The sequence below is a fragment of the Quercus lobata genome, chromosome 4 (genome assembly GCF_001633185.2).
Source record: "Quercus lobata isolate SW786 chromosome 4, ValleyOak3.0 Primary Assembly, whole genome shotgun sequence".
NCBI classification, from domain to species: Eukaryota; Viridiplantae; Streptophyta; class Magnoliopsida; order Fagales; family Fagaceae; genus Quercus; species Quercus lobata.
Window position 1 is genome coordinate 64984144 of NC_044907.1, and position 14384 is coordinate 64998527.

The 14384-nt window shown below is 32.9% G+C and overlaps 1 protein-coding gene across 5 annotated transcripts in view; it reads right to left on the bottom strand.

Annotated features, from left to right (window-relative positions):
- LOC115985180 overlaps window positions 1-14384 on the bottom strand; it is a 53698-nt gene that overhangs the window by 37973 nt on the left and 1341 nt on the right. For 4 of the 5 annotated variants that reach the window (XM_031108143.1, XM_031108142.1, XM_031108146.1 and 1 more), the window contains exons 3-14: window positions 14095-14181; window positions 12920-13032; window positions 12593-12686; window positions 9237-9274; window positions 9073-9141; window positions 8189-8250; window positions 7272-7479; window positions 4400-4468; window positions 4216-4295; window positions 2601-2750; window positions 849-912; window positions 92-193 (exon numbers count right to left, since the gene is read on the bottom strand). In XM_031108143.1, coding sequence (XP_030964003.1) covers window positions 92-193; window positions 849-912; window positions 2601-2750; window positions 4216-4295; window positions 4400-4468; window positions 7272-7479; window positions 8189-8250; window positions 9073-9141; window positions 9237-9274; window positions 12593-12686; window positions 12920-13032; window positions 14095-14181 — 1136 coding nt within the window. The remainder of the gene's footprint in view (window positions 1-91; window positions 194-848; window positions 913-2600; window positions 2751-4215; window positions 4296-4399; window positions 4469-7271; window positions 7480-8188; window positions 8251-9072; window positions 9142-9236; window positions 9275-12592; window positions 12687-12919; window positions 13033-14094; window positions 14182-14384) is intronic. The other variant, XM_031108144.1, reaches the window with a different exon arrangement.

Consider the following 14384-nt stretch of genomic DNA (forward strand, 5'->3'; position numbering starts at 1 on the left):
GTGTGCTTCTTTTCACAAATGATTACAAAGATCAACTGAAAAACAACATGTGGATTTAAATTCCTATTCTACACATCAGTAGAACTCATACCTGTAGCTCATGTTCAGCAGCAGACCTATAGCTTAAAATATCATCTACATCTGATTCTTTCTCCATTTGCTCTAATTCTCGAAGAATATCTTCATCAACTGACTGGTAATCATGAATTGAACATCAGTGCCACTAGCAGATCAGATACTAAACAAATTCTAACTTAGATGTTAATGCCATATAATAATGATATATGAATCCACATATGGAACCAATAAAATTTCAACAACGGTCCATGTTGAGAACCTTCCATTATATTAGAGGAAAAGCATCAGATAAGTTGAAGGAAAAGAAAATCAAAGCGTTATTTGGATAAGCTTCTATATTTACAACATTGGAAGAAGATATTATGGCTGATTGTGTGTCAGTATTACTATTACTACATCAAATTGCATGCTTAAGCAATATTAAATACTCAACAAGATTTGGTACATGATGTAATTGTACCACAAAGGACATAAGAGACATCATCACCAACATTTAAAGCATCAAACCCTTGGCAAATGTGAGAGCCATTTGGCATCGCTTGAAATGTGAAATTCAAAGGACAATCATATCTGCACTGCTATCATTTACAGCCACAAACCCCAACTCCAAACCATACAAAATGGAATGATAGAAGTGCACTGAAAGAGGATAGGGTACAGATAAGACACAGACATTAATACAAGTCAAAATGTTCTTTTGGCAAGAAAGTTGAAGCATATCTGACATATGTATCACTGTATATGTGTTTATCAAGGAAGAAGAACATCACATGTTCTTGTCGAAGAAAATCCAGCTTGGTCTTGTACAAATTCTTATACTTCCGACGATAACTTCTGCATTGAGGAATAAAAACTAATTCATAATTAATATCTTAGCAGGAAAATTTATAATTTCAAGGTCAAGGCGTACTAGCACTTCTATTGTCATTAATAAGAAATAAAATTCATTAAATAAAAGATAGTGAACTCCTAGTACATAGGAACTATATGAGACAAACCTCATACAACAAAAGAACAAAAAGTTGCTCTTACAGCTTGAAATATCCAAAACAAAAAAAGAAGAAGAAGAAGAAAAATACAATAAAGTTATTGAACTGATTAGGAAAGTCCAATTGACAAAGCATCTACCCATTGACTCCAATTAATGTCATGACTCATGAGTAACCAATTTTACCTAACTCCACTACTATAATGCAATTGGCCATATAAATCCAAAGTAAACTTCTCGCCTAATATCAAAATCTTTAAGATCCCAAAGACCCATTCAAAATCTCCTTATTCTTCGTACCACTTTCTTTTCTTTTCTTTTTTTGGATAAGTAAATAAGATTCATTAATAAATAAAGGACATTACACAAGCACAAGGAAAAATTGTTTCCGCATTCCAAAAGAATTTCAAAAATAGGAACACCAACTTAGGCAAAAGAAGCTCAATGCTGTCAACTGTTCTTGAATTCTCTCTCTCCAAGGCACCACATGAGACAGAGGAACAACATTCCATATAACACTGAACCTATGCCTACAAAACTGCCCTTCCAACAAACAATAAATCCAACACTTTCTTGGGCATGACCCACATGAATCTAGGCAATGAAAACAAAGAGATCACCAATAACTAGCAAATCTTCATAATCATTTCCCTAGGAGAGCTTGATTAAATGAGAAGAGTTTGATTACATGTACTCAGTTTACAAATCCCAATCCACCCTCCTTTAATGAAGAATGCACCAGCCCCCCTAGCTATGTCACATCTATTTTAATTTTAATACAAGCAAGCTGAATAGAAAGAAACTCAAATACACACTCACACATAACTAAAAAAAATGTAGCATAAATTTGGATAGGCCTAAAATAAATGCACATGTTTATGAATCAGACTATACACTGATTCGGAAATTCGATATGATTCATACAATCCATACACATGTATTGTATGATACATGAGTATATCCTTGATACAACCATATGATACGTATCTTTTTGCCCTTGATTCAACATGTGCATTAGAGATTACATTTCACATACCATTTGACACTAACAGAAATGAATCAGTCTGATAAGTTAAACGGATGGAACTGGCTATGAAGACCCTACTACAAATCTACAGTTATTCATTGGTCACAACGCATGCAACCTTAGAGGAATGAACTTCTGACCTCACCCTCCATATATGAGAGAAAGAGATGTCATTTTTAGTAAGCAGCTATTAATTGAAAGTTTTGAAAGTAGATAGACACTACGATGATTTGTCAAAAAATTTACCACATATATGCCCATTTGTAGGATTTTTTTTTCTTCCGAATTAAACCCAGTTGTAATATGATTCATTGTGTAAGACAGTTAAATTCAAAGTAAGATTACAAACAATAAAGAAATATAATATATTAAAAATGTGCAAAGAAAGAACACACATACACATTACATATTAAAAATGCGCAAACTAAGAACCAAATCAAACAAATCACATGCTTGTTGACAATGTGTAATGTCTAGAAATTACATCTCAATAGAATGTATACTTACAGTCGCTGTCCAAGGTATCTCCACGAAGTTTTCTTTAATTTATTACGAACATCTGATAAGACAGATTCTTGCGCATAGTGCCACCACAATATCTGCCAACCATTGAGTTTTCTTGATAAAGGACTACACCAGGGACGATAACGTCCATACCTACATAATTCAATAATAACAGATCAAATATATTCCACTCTTGAGCTTCAGATGTTGATGACGCAACCATAGCATGGTACAAAAAAGAATATCCTCTAAGCCAAAGCCCAAGAATAAGTGTCTATGGTAGTTAATTAGGTTTTGTTTTATATTTTATTTGGTTATTCTAGAGTCAAGGCTATTTTAGTAATTTTACAATTGTTGGGTATGGGCCATGGGTTTTATTTTATTAATAAGTCTTATTTAGTTTATGGGTCTCTATGTATGGGCTTTGGTTTAATTCAATTAGGTTTTGATTTACTAGTCAAACTAAGAGTTGCATAATACTACTAGTACAAGAAAGAGTCTTTTATATACATACATACATATATGTGAGGAGTGTGGAACTCAATGTACATGAAGGAGAGAGTTGATTATTAAAATTATTGAGTGTTTGAGAATATAGGCACGTTGGCCTTTGTGGTTCCCTTCTCCTTTTCTCTTCTTCATTCCGTTTTCTTCTTCTTTTCCTTCTCTAATTTACTGTTCACGGGTACCTGAACATCCTAAATTTCTCTCTCTAATTCCTCTTCTTTACAAACCCTAAACCCACAACAAACACACATAGGCAAATCCCAGTTTGTCTTACATCATGTGTTTACTAACACTTGCAAGTTACATCTACAAATGTCACCAAAGTATGGTCAATAAAGCAGAAATGACAAAAACAAAACCAACATTTCTATTCCTGATCTTCCCTAAAGTGTAATTTGTGCATGTTATGTATGTGTATCTCTGCAAGTATATATGAGTGTCAGGCATAAAGAATTATTACCAAAAATAAAATAAAATAAAATAATTAAGAGGAAGGGGGGAAACCCCTTAGTGATGCAGGTGATCCTTGACCAAACCCAAATGTATTAACCTTCCATTTCCATGCCTTCCCACGCTACAAGAATTTTTTTGATAAGTAATAATATTTATTCAACAACAAAATTTAGGTACAGTAATTAGGTGCTATTCCTTAGATTCCCCTCTTAAAATTCAATTATGTGGCTTTTTTCTCATGGGATGGAAGTGTATTTTTAGTTAAGTACTACCACATGGCTGAATTTTTAGAGGGAAACCTAAAAAACAGCACCTAGGTTTTTCTTTTTAATAAATCAACTTATTTATGAATCTGAAAAAAGACATGCAAACATACAAAGTTAACTTCTAAGGTGTAACATGTCCATTATTAGCATACATTTTTTTAAAACAAATCATGTCATAATACCAAAACCAACATAAGATGTCAAACCAATCATAAGCAAATCAAGTCAAATAAAAATTTTGCAGTGATGCCAGCTAAAAGCAAAAATCTAAATAAAGAAAAAAAATTCCAATTTAAACTGTTAAGATAGACAATCCACACTGAATAACTTCTCAATAAAATTATTACAAAAATGTAATACAGAAAACAATATAAATGAAATAATGAACTTACCTCTCTCTCAAATGACATGTGCCTAAATAATCCCACAACACCAAAATTTGCTGCAACTGAACCTCATTCAACGATATGACCTAATAAAATCATAAAAAGCAAATTACAAAGAGTAAAATGCCAATTAAAATTATTGTAAGCTTTTTCTAATTAAAATTTAGAAAAAAAAAAATCAAAAACCAACCAAGCCAGTTAACTCAGCGGTCATAGAATATTGTGGTGCATTGTTATCAAGCTTTCCTGATCTGTTAACCTACATGAAAGAACAAACATTAGTATCATCAATACAAAAATAATTATCAATATATTTTTTATATAATGAGAAATGAACTTCTTTTAAAGACTTACAAAAACAAAGAGACAGAAAGGGAAGAAGAAAAAACAAAAATAAAATAAAATGTCAATATTCCCCAATTGAACAAAGCAGCTCTTTTTTTTTATCAATAAGTTAGACACACACTCAATTGGTTTTGAACCCACGACGGCACCCTCCACCCATTCTCATAAAGGGAAGAAATGCCATAGAGCTCATTGGCAACAAAACAACCACTTAATGGTGCCACAAACTTGGCCTTTTGTTTTGTTAAGTATCAAAGTTCAACTGAAAACCCCAAATGGGGGCAACCCACATACAGAGGAAGTATACTCAATGGCGCCACCCATAAAAAGGAAAAAATGATGATTGCATATAAAATTCTTAAAGTTAAAAATGTCAATTAAATCTAAAAGAGAGATTGAGAAACCATGTAAAGGCCTATAGAGAATCCATCTTGAAATGCCTGTTATTACTCTACAGCCATACAGACCACATCAAACAATAAGAAATTGCTCACCAAACAACTAGGCTCTTTCCCATTCAAACTTTATAAGCCAAGAAACCAACAAGTCAACCATAAACTCAGGCATAACCCAATGCACTTAACAAAAGAAAAGACTGAGGAGCCAAGATTCCGTGCAATGATCAATGGAAGTAGCAAATGATCTATGAATTATCCATCCCTTCTAAACATATAAATAGCAAATAAGAATATAACGAACAGTGTTCTGTTTTTACAAGTTATCAGCAGTAAAGTAGCAATCTAGGGCTGCGTTCCAATTAAAGAAAGGGACCTTAGAAGTGGTTCAAAGTCCGTATGAAAGAACAATCTGTCCAACCGTCCAACTTAACATAGGAACTTCTGAACTTCCATCGCATCTTATACTCCCCAACACCACCCACTTGTGCCCAATATACATCAGCCCTCATAAGAAATCAACCCCATGCCTTACCCCCAACTCAGACACACAAGCAGGCCCTCAATCATTGATTACTTTCTTGTGGGAGAGAGTGCAGATTTCTATACAGATAAAGTTTAGCTACAAAACTGGCTGTAGCTTAATGCTACAAACTCACTCAATAAAATAAATATTACTACATATTTTGAAAATCTAACCATTGAATTGCATGTTCTTTAAGCTCTTAATACATATGTCAAATTTTGTGTTAATCGGATATTATTTATTATATAATCTATAAGTTTATATTTTATGCATAATTTTAAATTACAAAAACTTGCAATTTAAAATTTTTATTGATGATATAGCTATTGATATTTAATTTTCTTGAAATTTTACAAACATGGAAGATATAAAAAGAATAAGTAATCTAATGGTGAATTTATCAAAATTCACCTCTTATAAAAAGATATTGAGTAAAGTTGTAACTTAAAGCTACAACTAATTTTGTAGCTAAACTTTGTTCTTTCTATACCATGGGCATTATCATTCACTATAAGGGTATCAAACAAGTTATGCTTCCATTGTTATCAAACTATTTGCCTTTTTTTTTTTTTTTTTTTGATAAGTAAGAAAAATGTAAATTCAAAAAACTGCTCTACGCAGAAAAAGCATAAAGCAAAACAGAGAGTACAAAAAAGAGAAAAACAAAAATACAAAAAAACTTAATTACAAAGGAGAGAGCTAAGGAACACAAGGATAGAATCACTAGATGTGAGTCCCCAAGCCTTAGACCAATCAGAAAGAGAGCCACTAAATGAAGCAAGCAGCAAACTGTTTGCCATTTTGATATCTCCAGGTCTTATTTTAATCTTTGGCTTCTATAGCATTGGTTGTCCTACCTTATCTCAGCAATTTTTATCCTTATTTTTTTTTTCCAATTACTGCATTATGCTACAAGAATCAAAACATATTTCAAATAAAAAATTTGTAATCAAAACCAAGATTTGACCACTGAGAAAAGTCTCAAAGGCAACTTAAAAAAACATAAATAAGAGAAGGGTCATATTAACGAGTGCCCTTATGACAAGGGTTAATAATCCATTTTAGAGAAGTTTTGACACCACTTTTATGGGAAATGAAAAAAGCTGTCAAAACATTAATTGCTTTTTTTTTCTTTTGCTATAAAAATTTTCTTTAAATGGATTGTTAACCATTACCCTTAAGGCATCCGTTAGCATTTCCCATAAGAGAAACACTAATGTCAAACACCAAACTACCCCTTCATAGAGTATCCTAACCATCACCTCCACTTCTGCAACCAAATGGACCAATTTCAAGCAAATTGATCAAGGAGAAACTAATAATCCAATACGAAAGGAAATAAAGCAAACAACTTCAAATTAAGTAGTAAATAACAAAATTATATAGAGATATGTCAAAAAAGGAAAAACTAAAAACAGTTACAAGGATTTTAAGCTAAGATCAGTTTGAAATCCTACTGCATCAAGTCTGGACACCCAACTTCTTACTGTGCCTTGAATAGGCTGTCTACCACAGACACATGAAGTATAACATACAAAAAACCAGTCGTATAAAATAAAATTAATGTCCTCCAAAAAAAGGAACAATAGGACTGCAAGGATGTCTAAAACCACTTAAGAGGAACATATCCAACAAAAAAAAAAGGAACAACAGGACTGCAAGGATATATAAGTCATTCAACAAACAAATCACAAAGCCAAAAACAATCTTCTAAAGTCCAAGTTACAACTATGGCCCAAAAATACAAAATGGACAAAAATATAGTGAATGAAAGATTGTAAATCAAATTTTCATACCAAGAGAGACAATGATACATCACAAGGTGCCAATAAGGAGTCACAATTTTTCCCTCCAGATTCTTCATTTCCCCGTAATTTGGAGTTTCCAGCATTTTCCAGAGTCATCAAGTCCATTGTTCCGTGAAATGTGCGGCAATAAATTTCCAAACCAATAATCTCCACAATTTTGTTGACTTGGTCCCCCCTTACCAATCCATTATATGACCTGACATTTGGAGAACAATAAAATTAACTGCCAATTAACACTAATACTAAGCACATATCATGAAACTATAAAAGATTCTCAGCCATCCCTAATCTTCTTTTTTTTCGGTATCATGGAACCTCGCTAAGGCCAAACCCATGGAGAGTAAACCCCAGGTATCAGGAAAGTGAGGGTATGTCATGAGGAATTGAAACAGGGCGCTCCTAGTTGGAGTGGAATTTGTCCATTACCCCTGACCGTTCCACTCAAACCCTCGTGGGCGCCATCCCTAGTCTTTTCCTAAGATTAAAATAAATAAAGAAAGAGAGAAAGAAGAAACAAAGTGATGAAATTTAAGAGAACATCAAAACTAGAATACAAAACTAGGGCGGCTAAAGCTAAGGTAACCAATATGCACATCAACAAAAGAAATTAGAGAGTTTCATTGATTCTTTTTTCAACAAATACTTCAGATCCAACATTCTAAGCTTTATGTTTAAGCCGTAGCACTAGACAAACACAAAGAATGGAGCTAAATTTAAATCCATGAAATCCAATTTATCAAAAAATAAATAAATTCATGAATTCTAGAAGTAGGACTTATCAGCAATTTCAGTAACAGAAATAGTCAAATAGCATGGTTCCTCACTATACCGTTCAGTCAGGTGAATGTTAGCATCTTAAATAAATGATACAACTACCAGAAAACATAAGAAACGAAAAAAATTACCAAACAGGATTTTGCTTCATAATCGTCAAGCTGGAAAGCTTTAAACCCAAAGTAATATGTTCCTGGGAAACATTTTTCAACATAAAAAATTGTACGTGATTAATCATGAAGAATTAGTCAGAATGGTAATTTATAAAGGTTCACTTCCATTTAAATATACAAATAAGATTGTTGAGATACAAATAAGATTGTTGATTGTTTTCTTTAAAATAAAAAATAACTAAATAAATAAATGTGCACCATCAATTTCACCTTCAATTGCTTCCATGTTTCATAACAAGAAATATGAGATAAATCTTCTCTTTTTTTCTTTTATTATATATATGAAAGTTGTTGATAAATAACAGATCTATGTATACACTACCTATATGTTATATACAGTCCGCATATCCAAATCATATTAAGGAGACACTAACATTGAACTACATTTAAGTAGTTATTGTTGACATAAACTATGGTACTGCAACAAAATAAAACAAATCTTAACACTTAATCAAGAAGATTGAAATTCTCAACCCAACTTTTAAGTAAACTATATATATATATATATATATATGCAAAGAGCAATTTTTTTGGATAGGTATATATATGCAAAGAGCAATTAATGCTGAAACTAGCAATTTAAATGGTAGCATTTAAACAAAACAATAAGATTGCTCCAACAAAGCCACTAATGAAACTAATATATGACTTATAACCAAAAAGGTAGCCAAGAGCCTTGTAGCCCAATGGCATTGTCTGATCTCCTTTATAAGGAGGATTGGGTGGGTTCACATCCCCCCACCCCCATTTGTTACATTTGAACTATAAAAAATAAAAATAAAAATGCAACACAAAAAAGGTAAAGTGAACAAACAGGGAATATGTCAAAGAAATAGATTTACCAAGTCATTCTGCGTATCCTGGTACACAACATGAAAATTTCTGATGGTGACTCGGATGCTGTCAAGAATCTAGGGTGGAAAACAAAGGAAATCATAAATATGAACTCACAAAATTTCAGCCCAAGTGGAAAAAGAAATAACAATCAGACCAAAAGTAATGTCACCTTTGCAGTAATGTATGAACTAAACCCAGCCTGATTATCTGCATAAAATAAAACAACAGATAAGAACTGAATGTCAAAACTACATTGAGAAACTACTTCCAAAGAAAAGCTCACATTATCATGTCCTCTCCTAAGGTGCATTAGCATAAAGTACTCTTTTGGGAAGCCTAAGAGCAAAGCAAGCACTCTAGGACATTCAAGAAGCCTTTTTGGTTCAAGACTAGGTGTTCAAGGTAGTTAATTAGGCCATTATTATTTTAGTTTATTCTACATTTGGATTTCCTGTGTGGGTCAAGAGTATTTTCATAAACCTAGTAACTGTTGGTGGTGTATTATGATCCTAGTGTCCCACATGGATTAAGTATAAGCTTAACCATGTATTTATAAGCTCTTAAGCACCCTCCCCTTGCAAGCCGATTTTCAAGGGTGAGTTCTATCCATAGGTTTGAAACATTTGGTATCAGAGCCAACCACCACCCCGAGTAATTGAGTGTAACTCATTGAGTATGGGATCAAATGAGTTGCAGCTTTGTGCTTGGATCCCAGAAGGGGTGAGACCTAGAGGCTTAAATTAAAATAACTGATAGGTGAGTGGAGCCACCTAAAAAGAAAAGCCTACCATCGGGTCAATCTCGCTATAGTGAGCCGTGGACGTCAGCTGTGGAGCGTAGTGGTATGTTATGATCTTAATGTCCCACATGGATTAAATATAAGCTTAATTATGTGTTTATAAGCTCTTGAACACCCTCCCCTTGCAAGCCGGTTTTCAAGAGTGAGTTCTGTTCATGAGTTTGCAACATTTGATATCAAACTACGGGCTATGGCAAAGTGCTTGGAAGTAGTTGATGTGTTCAATTTTCAAGATACTTTGGAGTATTGGGTTAATAGCCGATTTCCCCTCATGAAGGTGTCATTTCACAACAACACCTCGTGGGCAAGGTGTTTTGAAGGGGGGGGGGAATGTTAGGAACCCCTATAGGTATATAGACAATAATTGTTGTAATGTTGCATTTAGTTATTTAGTTGGTTAGTTAGTTACAATTCCAAGCATGTTAATCACATTTAACACATGTTGGAATTATTAATGCATATGGGGGAATAATAGGACCATTAGGATAAGGTCATGTGGGCCAATAGAATAGTTTTATGGTTTTATAAATACCTATTTGTAATCACATTTCCATCATTGGAAAATAAACCAATTGATTACTTAGTGAATTTCTTTTCTCTCTCTCTCTTAATATTTCTCTATGGAGGGTGACTACCTCGAATTAAGTTAATTTCCCACTAGGTTCCTAACATGGTATGCTGATGTTCAACACCACAAGTCTTATTGTATTAGTATGTGTCTTATTTAGTTGATTAGTCTGTATATTTGGCATTTAGGTTAGCTTAATTTCTTGAAAGTTGTTGCCAATGAGCTCTAACACAGATATCACCTCCTCCCTGGTCAAACTAGGTTGGAGGGAGAGGTCATGGATTCAACAACCATCAAGTGCGTGTGTAACTTACCACAACAACAAAGCCTTAGTCCAAAAAATTTGAAGTAGGCTATGAATCCTCAACAGATTAGTTAGGATTGGCCACATGTATTCTTTTCCTCTATTCTTTTCTATCTAAAGTCAAACCCTCTGTTACTTCCTTAATTGACATGTCATATTTTATCACTTCTACTAATGTGATTTTTGGTCTTCTTCCACATTTTTTCACTCCCTATAAGGCTGTAAATATACCAAGCTATTTATGAATAGCTCGAATTCAGCTCAGGAAAAAACTTGTTTATGTTCGTTTGTTTAAATAACAAGCCAAGTTCAAGCCTTAGATTTAGGGTTGATTATTAAATGAGCCAAACTCAATCATAATAATGTGTTCGTGAATAAGCTCATGAACATAAGGGCTTGATTTAACTATATATAATTTTATATTTTTAAATGTATACTTGTCTAAAAATATATTTGTATAGACTTGAAATTGAATTGCATAAGTTGTTTAATAGGTTCATATATTAGTAAATTATTATTATTCGTAACTTATTGATGATATAAACAGTCTATTTGTAATAAAAATTCATCAAATTGCGAATAAGTAAAACATTTTAGTCATGGTTTCACAATATATAGGAAAATAATAAGTTAATCAAGTAGCTCGTGAGCAAGCTCAAGCTTGCTCAACAAGAAAATGAGCCAAGCTTGAACATAAAATCATGTTTGGTAATGAGCTCTAGCTCGGCTCATGTTTTACAACCCTAAATTTGTCCCTCACTGCATTTTTTTAATAAGTAATAAGTTTTATTGATATCAAAAATGGAACACCCTAGTACATGGAGTGTACAAAGGGTCAACAATTCAAGTACAAAAATTACAAGAATCAAGGAAATCAAGAAAAGAAAAGAATGATTGGTTTCGCATAACAGCCAACCAATCCAATAAAGTTCTAAAGAAAAATAACTTGAGATCTGGTATGGATCTCTCATTATCTTCAAAACACCTACTATCTCTCCCTCCAAAGACACCACATTAAGAAATGGGGAACAATTAACCAAATATGACAATTTTGATGACGACCAAACCTGCCTTGCCAACAAGCTAGAAGCCCCACAACAGATTGCGGCATAGCCCAGCTTACTCCAAACACCATAGACCACAGATCCATAGCAACCGAACAATGCAAAAAGAGATGGTCAATCGATTCACCATTACATTTGCACATGTAGCACCAATTTAGTATCCAAACCTTCCTTTTTCGTAAATTATCAATTTGTCCCTCACTGCATGTGTAACTCTCTCTCTCTCTCTCTCTCTCTCTCTCTCTCATATTGGCATTGCCTTTGGTTTGTTAGTTCCTTAGGGAACTCTAGGATTTTGCTTATTTGAGCACCCTAAAGAAATTCTCCATTTGTTTCCCTCTCTTAAATTTATACTTTGTGTGATAATCAAAAACTAAAATTTATCTATGGCTAATAATTTCGTTGTATAATGTATGCATCCAATTGTATTATGTAACTAAAAAATAAAATATTAATGTGGTATCACATTTATACAAACCAAATAATTTTTCGATAGGTATGTAAAAAGATTATTTAAAAAATAAAATACTACAAACAAGTATACAGAATGTTTACTAAAAGGCAAGAAGTCAATTAAAAGTACAATAATCTAGAAACTTGAGTAAATTTGAGAAGGAAATGGCCACTAAATTTAGTCATCCAATCATACAAAGCATTTTAAAAAATTAGCTTAAGCTCCACTTTAGTACGTTTGACTCCTTCAAACATCCGATGATAAATTGAATGTTGTACCATATCTATAAGAACCAAATAATTATGGAAACTTGAGACTGAAAGTTAAATAGCTCACCAAATACACGTCTTGATAATTTTGCCAGCTCTGCTGCAGCAAGTTTAGCCTTTTTTCCAGCAAATTCTCTTTTTTCGACTGCATCCAAATTCCACTACCACAAAGGAAAAATGACTGCCCCATAGGAATTTTATTTTAAAAATAAGAGTAACTAGCCCCATAAAAATATAATAATAAATTAACATCTTCCATGAGATTTTTTTTTTACTTTATTTTAGAACTTAGAAGCTAATAAGAAACATAGTATTACATGTAACATCAGGGCTTCTATTTTTCCCCATATTGTCAAAAAGAGCCTTTTTTTTTCAACAAAAACATGGAAATTACCTCTTGATCATCCCGCTGGGATGCACAAACAAATACGTCCTCTAAAGTAATAATGATGGATTCTCGGCCAAGCATTGTCCATGGAATATTAATGCTTAACTTACCAACCCGACCTAAAAAAGAAATCCATGGTTAGATGTAATTACAAATAGCTAGTACAAGTTGCAAGAAGCTTTGCTGAGGGAAACTTTTTAAAAAATTAGAACATATACATCAGGAAAGCTGAAAGAAAGATAGCTAACATATATATACTACCATTTACCTTTCATTTGAGCCCCAAAAAAAAATGAGAAGTAATGTAATCTTTATTGATATCAGAAAAATTGAGTCACCCACATATACAGTGGTATAGGAGTATACCACTAGGGACCATAAAATCAATAACACAAATTACATGGATCTATCAATTAATAACTGAACATAAAGACAGACTATGTAAAACTGACATCTAATCCAATAAGGTTCTAAAGCAAAATAATTTGAGGTCAGGCATAGTCCTCTCTATGTCCTCAAAACTCAAATTGTTCCTCTCCGTCCTTATACACCACATCAAACAAAGCGATGAGCATCAAACCAAAAATTAAAACACATCAAAAGCTATTTTTATATTGGTAATTGAAATTATGTAGAAGGCATGAGGAGCTGTTTCTAGGTTAAATAAAGGTTTTAAATGCATTTCAGTCCAATATTCCGAATATGTTACCTGCCACTTAAAATCTAATTAGCCAGCAGATTCATTAAAAAAGTAGGTTTGCAATTACTTTGCAATCAAGTCACATCTCAAAATATTTTCCACCCTCAATGTACTTCCTTTTAATTGTAATTTCATACATCTGCCTTTCCCTTTTTTTTATCATTTTTTCTCTCACTGCTACCTCCATTATAAAACCACTGAAATCTCCTCAATTAGAGTAAATATTATTCTCTAAACTCTGATTTCATTTTTAATGTCCCACTGCTAACTTTGGTTGAAAACCACCAAGATGCCCTCATGGTAGAAGAATTATTCCCTTCCAAATGCATTCATCTTCATTCTTAATTTTTTACATTCAAATGCTCAACTTGACATTAAAAAAATAAATAAATAAATAAAATAACATACTTCAGTTCCCAATTTGAAATACATTCAATTATAAATGTGATACTGTGATGGTAAGAGGAGGAGGTTACAATACCTTGCTTTAGGGCAAAAGGCAACTGGAGATAATCGAAGGCTTCAAGATTAAGCTCTACATTTTCTAATTCCAACGAGAATACTTTCCCTACACAAGAAGAAGAATTCTAATATTAATGGATAAAAACTAGATAACAATATTTTTTCAGGTGATACAAGAATATACTCAAAAAAAGAAGGAATATACAAATGGTATTTCAACGTTTGCACTGTTCTCTGATACTTGGTAGTAATACACAATAAAAACGTATCGTAGTAAACCCCCAAATGAAGGAGTAAGTATATGCAATA